Source organism: Onychostruthus taczanowskii, unplaced genomic scaffold (assembly GCF_017590055.1).
Source record: "Onychostruthus taczanowskii isolate IOZ18803 unplaced genomic scaffold, ASM1759005v1 scaffold266, whole genome shotgun sequence".
In the NCBI taxonomy this organism is placed as follows: domain Eukaryota; kingdom Metazoa; phylum Chordata; class Aves; order Passeriformes; family Passeridae; genus Onychostruthus; species Onychostruthus taczanowskii.
In genome coordinates this window covers 61,721-73,399 of record NW_024499973.1, presented here as the reverse complement: position 1 = coordinate 73,399, position 11,679 = coordinate 61,721, and the positions used below count along the sequence as shown (strand labels likewise).

Below are 11,679 nucleotides of genomic sequence, written 5' to 3'. Positions count from 1 at the left end.
CCCCAAAATGGCCCTTGCAAAGTTTTTATTCTTTGATTAAGATTAAAAACCACAACTTGAAATGAAAACTCTTTGAACTAATGAAAGTTATAGCAGGGTTATTTTATAAACGTTTCAATAGAAAGGTAATTAATTAAATACTTTATGTTGAAGATGTGCACTGAAAACAAATTTATTTACAGAAATATACTATTATTTTACATATATATATAAACTTAAATAAACATTCTTGTCTGACCTCGGATTAAAATCTTGAGTTTCTGCCTCTTGGTGGTTTTTTTATTTAATTAAAGAAATATTTATTTAATATCATTATGATTATTTTTAATTCACATTATAAATATTTAATACTATTATATTTATTTAACATTACATCTTTATTTAATGTGAAATATTTCTTTAACAGAAATATTTATTCAATAGAAAAATTATTTAATGGAAACATTTATTTAATATTAAATATTTGTTTAACATTAAATATTTATTAAATATTTATTTATTAAGTCCAGCAAAATCCAAGCTGGAAAAAACCGTGGATGAGTCCCATCATTAGGAAAATGAGCAGGAGCTCACGAGGTGACCAGAGGGGACAGGAGGGTGTGGCCGGGTTGGGGACGCTGTCCCGCATCTTGTCCTGCCCCTCCCTGCCCTCGGTGACCTCCTGGTGCCACCTGGAGTTGTCCAAGAGCTCCTGGAAGTGCTGGGAGATCCCGGTGCCTCCTTTTCCTGGGAATTTGGGGTTTGTTTCCAGCAGGGAATGTGGAAAATCTGCCGCCCCCAGAGCCAGGCGTGGTCCCACCACCCAACCCTCCGGATCCCCCGAAAACTGAGGGGGGAAATCCTGGAATGGTGTGGGCTTCAGGGACCTGTTGGATCCGCTTAAAATCGGGATAAAATCCTGGAATGGTGTGGGCTTCAGGGACCTGTTGGATCCGCTTAAAATCGGGATAAAATCCTGGAATGGTGTGGGCTTCAGGGACCTGTTGGATCCGCTTAAAATCGGGATAAAATCCTGGAATGGTGTGGGCTTCAGGGACCTGTTGGATCCGCTTAAAATCGGGATAAAATCCTGGAATGGTGTGGGCTTCAGGGACCTGTTGGATCCGCTTAAAATCGGGATAAAATCCTGGAATGGTGTGGGCTTCAGGGACCTGTTGGATCCGCTTAAAATCGGGATAAAATCCTGGAATGGTGTGGGCTTCAGGGACCTGTTGGATCCGCTTAAAATCGGGATAAAATCCTGGAATGGTGTGGGCTTCAGGGACCTGTTGGATCCGCTTAAAATCGGGATAAAATCCTGGAATGGTGTGGGCTTCAGGGACCTGTTGGATCCGCTTAAAATCGGGATAAAATCCTGGAATGGTGTGGGCTTCAGGGACCTGTTGGATCCGCTTAAAATCGGGATAAAATCCTGGAATGGTGTGGGCTTCAGGGACCTGTTGGATCCGCTTAAAATCGGGATAAAATCCTGGAATGGTGTGGGCTTCAGGGACCTGTTGGATCCGCTTAAAATCGGGATAAAATCCTGGAATGGTGTGGGCTTCAGGGACCTGTTGGATCCACTAAAATTGGGATAAAATCCTGGAATGCTTTGGGTTGGAGGGACATTAAAATCATCCCGTTCCAAGGGCAGGGACATTCCCCTATCCCAGGTGGCTCCAACCCAGCCCTGGACATTCCCAGGGATGGGGAATCCATGGAATAACCCGGGCCAGGGAAGGATTTATGCCTAAAATCCCATCCAAACCAGCCCAGGGAATTTTGGAATGGTTTGGGATGGAAAGGAACCTTAAATCCCAAAAAATCCCACCCCATTTCCATGGGCAGGGACCTTTCTCCTGTCCCAGGTGGGGTCAGCCTGGCCTTGGGCACTTCCAGGAGTGGGAAATCCATGGAATCACCTGGGATCCTCACAGGGAGCAATTCCTTCCCAAAATCCCACCCAAATTCCCGTCCTGAGCCCATTCCCTGTGTCCTGTCCCTGCAATTCCGGAGGAAAAATCCCTCTCCAGCTTCCCTGGAGCCCCTGCAGATCCTGGAGGGGCTCGGGGGTCTCCACATTCCCAACATTCCCAACATTCCCAGCCCCTCCACGACCTTTGGAGAAGTTGTCCCATCTCGGGTGGCCCTGTGGCTTTTCCCACGGAACCTTCCAGAAAATCCTCCTTTGCGGGTGGATCCCGGATTTTGGTGTCAGCAGGATTTGGGGATGTTTTGGACGGGGTTGGCCCTGACTCAGCCGTGCCTCAGTTTCCCCAGCTTTTAATTGGGAATAATGACTCTCCCCCCCCCCAAAATTTCCCAGGAGCCACCGGGAGATGAAAGGGCCTCGCAAATGTTAATTAAGGACATTGGGATGCTAATTAAGAACATTTTTAATGCCAGGTCACACGTTAATGCTCCCGCTCCCTGCACTGGGCACACACAACCAGGAATTAGGAGCTCTCCTTGATCCCGAGCTTCCCAAGGAATTCCCATAAAACCCGGCCTAACCCACGCTCCGACGCCTGTTTATTCCCAGGATTTCGGGTCAGGGAGCTCAGCGTTAAAAAGTTCATTGTTGTTGTTGTTTTTGTTGTTCAGGGCAGGGAGAATCCATAAAAGTGAGAGGAATCCGGGCTGGAGCCGGGATTTGCCTTCGGGTTCCTCCCTTGATCCCTCGGAATGTTGGGATCCGCCTGGAAAGCCGGCGCCCTGTCCCTGGGATTTCCTGTGGAGCCGGGAAATTAAATGGAAATCACGGGGCTGCCTCCGGCCTCCTGGGAAAGCAGGAAATAAAACGGGAAATTTAGGTCATGGGTCATAGTTTGGAGCTTGATATTCCAAATATTCGAAAATTCCAATGTTCAAATACTCCAGTATTCAAATAATCTAATATTCAAATACTCCAATATTCAAATACTCCAATATTCAAATACTCCAATATTCAAATGTTTAAATATTCCAATATTCCCATAGTCCAGCACTCCAACATTCAATTATTTCAATATTCAAATAATCCAATATTCCAATATCCAAATATCCCAATATTTAAATATTAAGATACTCCAAGTATTCCAATATTTCAATATTCCAATACTCCAAATATTCTGATGTTCCGGTCTTGGAATTCTCATGGCCAGGCACTGACCGATGGTCACATTCCTAAGGCTCCAGGAGCATTTTCCCAGTTTTGGGAATTTTGGGAATTCTGCGCAGGGCCTGGAGTTGGATTCGATCCCTTCCAAGTAGGACATTCCATGAAAATTCCCCTCTTTTTCAGGCACCTCACCTGAATCCCTGAAATTCAAAAGTGTCAGATTCATATAAAAAGGACCAAAAAAATTTTAAAATAATAAAATAAAAAAGGCCCAAAATAAATAAACAAATAAATATATAAAAACAACAACAACAAAAAATCCCAAAACTCGGAATTCCAGGCCCTTCCCTCATGCAGAAGTGACTCCCAAAGTCGGCATTCCCAGTCCTGCTCATTTTCCCTGGGGTTTTTTTTGTGGGAACAAAGGGCAGCACGGAGCAGGAAATGGGAATTTGGGGTTTTTTTTTGGGATGAGCTCTCTCCCTTCCCCCCTTTGTGGTGCCGGGGCAGCACCGACCCCTTTGTGACAGGGAATTTTTGGGAGCTGTCCTGATGATCCCTCCTGTCTCCCCTGGATTCCCGGGAAGGAATCCGCGTGTCCCACTAATTATGGGATGCTCCGAGTCCTTCCTGGGTGGATTTTCAAAGGGATTCCTGCCCGAAGCTCCCCTGGGAATGAGGAATTCCTTCTTTTCCCTTGGCTGGGCTCCACTGGGAATTTTTTTTGGGGGGGGCGGTGGTGGAAAGGGCTGTTTTGGCTGGAATTTCAGGAAAATTTGACATCTCAGAAAATCCTCGATTTTCCATTTTGTTGGTTGGTTGGTTGGTTTTTTTTTTTGGGGGGGGGGGAATGGAAAGGGCTGTGTTGGCTGGAATTTTGGGAAGATTTGGCATCCCTGAGGATCCTTGGTTTTCCGTGGTTTGTTTAGGTTTTTTTGGGGTTTTTTTGGGGGGGTGGAAAGGGCTGTTTTGGCTGGAATTTCGGGAAAATCTGGCACCCCCGAGGATCTCTGATTTTCCAGGTGTTTTTTTGCTGGCCCAATCTTGGATCCCAGTGATCCAGGACATCCCTGGGAGCCAGAGCCGCACGTGGCCGGGTTTGGGGTGCAATTAAAGCCAAACCCAACCTCCTCAAAATTCCCTGGGGCATTCCCGGGCTCCATAAAAACCCGGCCAGCCGGGGCCTTTCCCGGGCTCTTCTCTCCAGCTCTTCCCCCTCATGACCTGGGTAAGTCCTGGAACTCCCAAAATCCTGCTTTTTATCCCCGAATGCTCCTCCACCTTTTTGGGGTGCGCGGCTCTTCCTGCGCTGAGGAAAAATGGGGAAGAAATTCCCTAGGGAATGGGATTTTTGGGGAGGGTTTTCCTGCTTTTTTTTTCCTGGTGGGATTTGGCTCCATAAAGGGCTGGATCCCGGCGGGAATCGGGTGTGGGATGGGAAGAGCCGAGGCGGCTCCTCCGAAGGAACCGGAGGAATTCCCTGCTGCTTTTATGGAATTTCAAACAAAGAAAAAAAAAAAAAAATTTCCCAAGAGCAAGGAGCTGACGGAATTTCAGACGGGAAAAAATGGAATTTCAAACAAAGAAAAAAAAAAAAATTTTTTTTTCCCAACCAGAGCAAGGAGCTGACGGAATTCCAGACGGGAAAATTCCCCAATTCCTAAAAATTCCCGGCTAAACCCCCTAAAAACGGGTGGGAAGCGCAAACAATCCCCGTAATTAAGAGGCGCTTTGTTCTAATGAGCTTCGGCTGTTGCGGTAATTGCTGCCATTGTTTTCCCGGCGTTGTTTTTATTGGACAATGATTGTTTTGATTGTGATGATAACGAGTTTTCCTAACGAGCCGGACACGTGACTCTGTCTCTGTTTAGGATTTGGGACGATGAAACCTTAAACCCTGGAATGACAGAATTCGGGGTGCTCAGAAAATGTATAATTTTAATTTTTTTTATTTTTTACAATCTACAAGGTAGATTTTTTTTTTAATTTAACGCTTTGCTCTCAAAAAAAAATATTGGAATGGAACCATTTTTGGTTAAAATAATCTTATTTAAAGATGGGAAAGCTCCCTAAAACTGGAGTTTTTCTGGAGCGGGACGTTTTTCCTGCGATTTCCAAGGAAAAGGGAGACTTTTCAGAGGAGAAAAGCGGTGCAGCACTGGCGGCTGATTTATTGGGTGCAATTCTCCCAAAATCAGCGAAACTGGAGCCATTCCCAACCCTATGTCACCTGCTCCGTGTCCATTCCAACCCCAAATCTTCTGGGACATTTAATCCTTTTATCCACCTGGGGTTTTGCCTTAATTTTTGCCTCCACCGAAACTTTTGCTGCATTTCCTAAAAAAAATGTATAATTTTAATTTTTTTTATTTTTTACAATCTACAAGGTAGATTTTTTTTTTTTTTTAAATTTAGCGCTTTGCTCTCAAAAAAATATTGGAATGGAACCATTTTGGTTAAAATAATCTTATTTAAAGATGGGAAAGCTCCCTAAAACTGGAGTTTTTCTGGAGCGGGACGTTTTTCCTGCAATTTCCAAGGAAAAGGGAGACTTTTCAGAGGAGAAAAGCGGTGCAGCACTGGCGGCTGATTTATTGGGTGCAATTCTCCCAAAATCAGCGAAACTGGAGCCATTCCCAACCCTATGTCACCTGCTCCGTGTCCATTCCAACCCCAAATCTTCTGGGACATTTAATCCTTTTATCCACCTGGGGTTTTGCCTTAATTTTTGCCTCCACCGAAACTTTGGCTGCATTTCCTAAAAAAAAAAAAAAAAAACCAACCGGGATTTGCCGTGAGAGCGAGCCAGGGCTGCCCCTGCCCCATCCCAGACCCCAAATCCCTGTGGGATCAGAGCTCCAGAGAGCCCCAAACCCTTCCTGAGCCTCGGCGTGGCTTCGTGGCTACACCCGGCTATTACCGGGTGGCCACACCCGTAATTTTGGCTCCTCTTTCATCTCACGGGAGCTCAACTTGAAAGGGCGACCCAGGGAGGGCCCCGAGGTGCTCGGGAGTCGCCCAAAAGCTCGGGAGGTGAAGCGCCGCGGGTTTGGAGGGTGGCACGAACCGGCCTGGCTGAAATTCCGGATTTTTTCAGGCTTTTGAGAGCAGAACCCAGAGCCAAGGACAGAATTTTCTCTCCCCTCCCAAACACGCCCCGCTTTGAGTCACGGTCCGCCAAGAGAGCGGGCGAGTTTTGCTGCTGAATCACCAACAAAAAAAAAAAATCAAAAAAAAAATCGCTGTTTTCTTTCCCACAGCTCTGAGCCCCGCTCCACCATGCACTACCCCGGCGAGCGCTGCCCGTCACTCCTCCTACCGGGCCCCAAATTCATCCCCGAGCTGCTCCCGCCGTGCCCGGCTCACCCCGAGCCCTTCGCCAACACCTGCCACCCCCTGAGCATCACCAAGGGCCCGGCTCCGCGCTGGCAGAGCTGTCCCCAAGGTGCCACCGCGGTGTCGCTGCTGCCGTGCCAGCCGCTGGTGCAGAAGTGCCTGCTGCTCTACCCCGAGCCCTGCGAGACCACGCGGCTGCTGCCCCTCCCGAGGGGCTCCGGCGTCCCCCAGACCCTGCCGGCCCCACAGAGCCCCCGCGGCGACAAGAAACGCGTGGCCAGGAGCCTCCCGCCATGTGCTCCGCGCTGCCCCGAGCCGGGCCGGCTGCGCTTCCCCCCGTGCGGCATCCGCTGCTCCTCGGCGTCGTGCCGCGGCGAGTGCCGCTCGCACAAGGCGGCCGCGTGCCTCCCACGCTGCCCCGAGCTGAGCGGCGGCGGCTACTCGCTGCCGCTCCGCGGTGTCACCGAGTGTCCCCCGCAGCAGAGCGTCACTCGCTCCTTCCTGCAGGAGCAGCTGGCCGGGGTCGCCCCTCACCGCTGCTCCAAGGGGTACCCGACGCAGGAATTTGTCACCTGCTGCTCCACGGAGCAGCGCCTGAGCAGCGCCGCCGCCACGTGCGGCGTCACCAAGGCCACCAAGGAGTGTCCCCCGCTCCGGATGGTGGCCAAGGGCTCGCTGCCGCTTGAGGGGACCAAGGGCAGGAGCTGCTCCGCGCAGCACCTGAGCAAGTCCCGGTGTGGCCACCACCACCCCCGGGGCTCCCCGCGGCCCTCCCGGCTGGTCCCGGCCGGGGCCAAGCGCTCCAGCCACTCCAAGAAAAGCCGCTCCGCCTCCAAGTGGCTCTGGTGAGGGAGAGGCGGGAAAAATCGGGAATGCCGCGGGGGATGGAGCCCGGGGTTTGGGATGATGCCCATGGGGTGATCCCCTCACTCCTTGGAGTCCAGTTTTGGGGTGATTTCCCCTCTCCATGGAGCCCAGGTTTGGGATGATCCTCATGGATCACCTCATGGGGTGATTTCCCCTTCTTTGGAGCCCAGGTTTGGGGTGATTCCTCCCCCTTGGAGCTCTGGTTTGGGGTGATCCCCCCTCGTTGGAGCCCAAGTTTGGGGTGATCACCCCTTGTTGGAACCCAGGTTTGGGGTGATCCCCCCTCCACAGAACCCAGGTTTGGTTTGGGGTGATCCCCCCTCGTTGGAGCCCAAGTTTGGGGTGATTCCCCCTCCATGGAACCCAGGTTTGGGGTGATCCCCCCTCCACAGAACCCAGGTTTGGTTTGGGGTGATTCCCCCCTGCCCTTGGAGCCCAGGGTTGGTTTGGGGTGATCCCCCCCCCTTCATTCCCAGTCCTGCCCCCCAAGCCTGGTTTTACCCCATATCGTGCCCGTGTTCAGCTCGCAGAGCAAATCCCCTGTTTTATTCGACCCCAAATTTGGATTTTCCAGCACCAGGAAGGTGTTGGGGAGAGGTTGAGGAGCTCTGAGCCACTTGGAGCCTCACCCCAACACTTCTGTGACAACGTCTGCGCCCTGTTTTTATGTTGTGGGATCAGTTCTACTCTGGTTGTTCCACTGGCATTAAACTCAGGTTACAGTTGATTCCTGCTCTCTGCCTGAATTATTTTCCATCTTTTTAAATAGCTTCTAATTCCTACTGCTGAGGAAAAAAACCTTTCCCTGTTGTTACACTGCTGCTTTTGTGTAAAATAAGGGAAATAATCACAATTTTAGGGCTGGGTTGGCTACCATGGATTTACTGGGGGGAAGGGATGAAGTTCCTCGGGAATTCCTTCCCAGTATCTGACTTAAAGTTCCCACTGTCAAGCTGAACCCATTCCTCTTTTCCTGGCACTCCAGGCCCTTGGGAAAAAAAAAAAAATCTCAAATTTCCCCGGAGCCCCTTCAAGGCCACAGTGGGGTCACCTCAAAGCTTCTCCAGGCTGGACGTTCCCAATTCCCTCAGCCTTTCCTCCCAGCAGGAGGAAAAAAAAAAGGGGAAGAGGGGGTGGATCAGCAGGAAAAGGTTAAATTGTAAAAGTCAGAGCTCCTGATTCCGTGGGTTTGCTGCTGATAACGGAGCTGTGTTGAGAGGAAAAAATAAAAACCCGGTGTCCCAAAGCAGCGAAATTTTGCCGTAATTCCGGTGTCTCCACACGGGGACAATGCTCAGGCTCTCCTGCTCCCCTGCCCCTCCCTCATCCCGAGGTTTTCCGGGTGGGATTTGCCCTTGGAAAAGCCACAGACCTGGAAAAGGCCGCAGGGAATCCCGAAAGCGCCGCGGGGCGGTGCTGCCGCCTGGTGGCCACAGGGGCGAACTGCGCCGGGAATCCCATCCTTATCCCGAAAAATCCCATCCTCATCCCAAAAAATCCCGTCCTTGAATCCCAAAAAATCCCATCCCCGAAAAATCCCATCCTCATCCCAAAAAAATCCCATCCTTGAATCCCAAAAAATCCCAATTCTGAATCCTAAAAAGTCCCATCCTCACCCCAAAAAATCCTGTCCTTGAATCCCAAAAAATCCCATGCCTGAATTTCAAAAAATCCCATTCCCGATTCCCAAAGGTGTTCCCGCTTCCAGAAATCAAAGGGAATCAGAACTCCCACACCAGGTTCCTGATGTCAGTTTGCCTCCTTCAAACTAGCATCATATATTCCCAATAATCTGCAAATTATAATCACAAATAATCCTATTCCAATATGAAATCATAATCCCAATAATAGATCTCGATGGGATCGGCCTCGATTGGAAACGAGGAATTCAAACCCCAAATTTTTTTTTTGGAAAACTGTGTGAGAAGCTGGGATTGTCTTTTGGGATGGGATAAGGGAAATAATCCCAATAATGAGGTTCCCACACAAGGCTGGGGTGTCAAAATGCCTCAGGAATGTTCGCGAGTAATTTATGCATGCAAATTGTTTTCTCCTTGTGATATAAATAACAAATTATCCCAGGAAACCCCCTCGGGGCTCGGAGCAGCTCTGGAATATTCCCCCCTGCATGGAATATATTCCACAAATAAACAGGATGTTGTTCTCCAGCCTAACTTTGGGAGTTTTGCATATTCATGGAGCAAAACAATCGATTTCTCCTCAAAAATCACCCCAAAATTGGCTCCAGCTCAGCCTGGGGGAGTTTCCAGGGGCAGGAATGGATTCCCAGGAATTTCCACTGGAACAGATTGTCCAGGGAATGTTGGGATCTCCCTCAGTGGGGGTATTCCAGATATATCCTGAAAATCCCGTGCCAGGTTTGGGCGGGATCTCTTCCCACCTGAAGAATCCCCACATTACCACGAATTCCATAAAATTCCCAATTAGTTCCATAAAACCCCAATTCCGGAATTGTGGGATTCTCCCAGCTCCGAGGATCCACCCAAATCCTCAGAAAATCAGCAAAATTCCATGAAATTAATCAAAATTTTCCAGCTTCCACAGGATTAAATTTTTTTCCTCTCATATTTAAGTCTTTAGTGTTTAAGTCTTTTAAATTAAACTTTTTTATTTACTATAAGCTTTTTAAACTTTTAAATTAAACTTTTAAATTAAAATGTCAACATTAAATTTTTTTAATTGAAAAAAAAATAATGTTTTTTAATGTTTAATATTTAATGCCTTGAGGCATTTTTAGCCCAAGGAAAAATTGGGATGGGGCTTGGAATGAGCTGGGAGAGTGGAGAGCATCCCTGTCCCTGGAAAAGGGACAAAATTAATTGGAATAAGACAAGATTTAATCCCCTTCCCACCCAAACCATCCCAGGGTTGGAAATCTAGGAAGAAATGGTAAAATCCCCTCCAAAATTCACTTTTCCTGCAAAAAAAACCCAAAACCCAACAGGAATCCTGGGAGATACGACAGGAATTCCCATGGAAAAGGGAATCATTTGGGTAAACAACCCCGAAATAATTACCAGTAATTAAGATTATTACACATGAGGGGAAGGCAATTAAACCCTCGCGCCCAAAGGCTGCCTCAGCTTCCTGGAAGTTCGGGAGTTCTTATAAAACTCCAAGGATTTGGGGCTCCCCCAGACATTCCCAGTGATTCCTTCCTGGAATATTGGTAAGTCCCTCTCCCTTCCGTCCCATAATTTGGGGAAAATGGGAAATCAAAATGAATAATTGGGAAAATGAAATAAATAATTGGGGTTTCTTGGGAATTCCGTGGCTCCAAAAATTCCAAAGGGAGATTCCCTGCTGGGAATTATTTTGTTGGGTATTTGGGCTTAAAAATTCTTGTTAAAATTAAAAAAAAAAATCTCCTGGAATGTGGTAATTATCATTTAACTGTCACTAACAATAAAAGTCACTTTAATTTTAATTCTGGTGGGATTAAGGTGAGTCATAAAATCATGGAATGTTTTGGGATGGAAGGGATTTTAAAGGTCAGGATGCTCAGCAATATTTTATCCATATTTTTCCATTGAAAATCAGAGAAAAACTAGGATTTTATCTTTTTTTTCTCCAAATAAATATTATTAATAAATAAAATTTATTTTCTATGGGATAGAAAGGGAGGAAAATCTTTTTTCCACCTTATTTACCTGACAGAATGATCCAAACTGAGCCCATTTTCCTTAAAAACTTGTTTCTCCCAATTTCAAACCAGCCAAGGAATTTCTTTGGTGTGAAACTCCTTTTTTGTAGCACTTTTGGGAAGAAGAAACTCCAATACTGTTTTTTTCCCCACCCAAAAACTTCGGGAATTGTCTGAAAAAAACATCTGATCTCCATAGAAATCCCCATCGGATAAATAATAGGATTCCCCTGGACTTTTCCAGCAGAATCCTTGGAGAAAAACCAGGAATTTGATGAATTTGAGGAGTTTAAGCCAACACCTACCTCCAAAGAAGCCTCTGGAAGAGCCTGGATTCCTCCAGAGACAAAAATTTCAGGGATATTTTTTGGGAATCATCTGCATCCCACAGCTTTGAACCCTGACAGGTAAATCCCAGGAGAAATTCTGGAATTAATTCCACAAGAATGTGAATCCAGGGTCCAGGGGAAAAAAAAAAATTCGGGCACAAAATTTCCCTGTGGAGTTGTGGGCCCTGTGGAGTTCATGTGGAGGAAGGATTTCTCCAGAATTCCAGGGATTTTGGAGCTGTCAGGGTGAAGGGAGCGCTCCGGACGCGGATCCGGAGCCGGGAGCGATCCCAGGCTCTGGAATCTGCTCCGGGTAATTATCCCAGCGAGGGCTGGGCAGGCTGAGATAAGCAAATCATCTGGGGAGGATGGAAAATCCTGGAATTGAGGCCTGGAAAAAGCCA

At 47.6% G+C, this 11,679-nt stretch overlaps 1 protein-coding gene across 1 annotated transcript; it reads left to right on the top strand.

The window, feature by feature from the left end:
• The first annotated feature begins 6,358 nt into the window (after positions 1 to 6,358).
• On the top strand, positions 6,359 to 7,264 carry LOC121337397 (DBF4-type zinc finger-containing protein 2 homolog). The gene has a single exon (XM_041407481.1). The coding sequence runs from the start codon at positions 6,359 to 6,361 to the stop codon at positions 7,262 to 7,264; it is 906 nt and encodes a 301-aa protein (XP_041263415.1).
• The last annotated feature ends 4,415 nt before the right edge of the window (positions 7,265 to 11,679 follow it).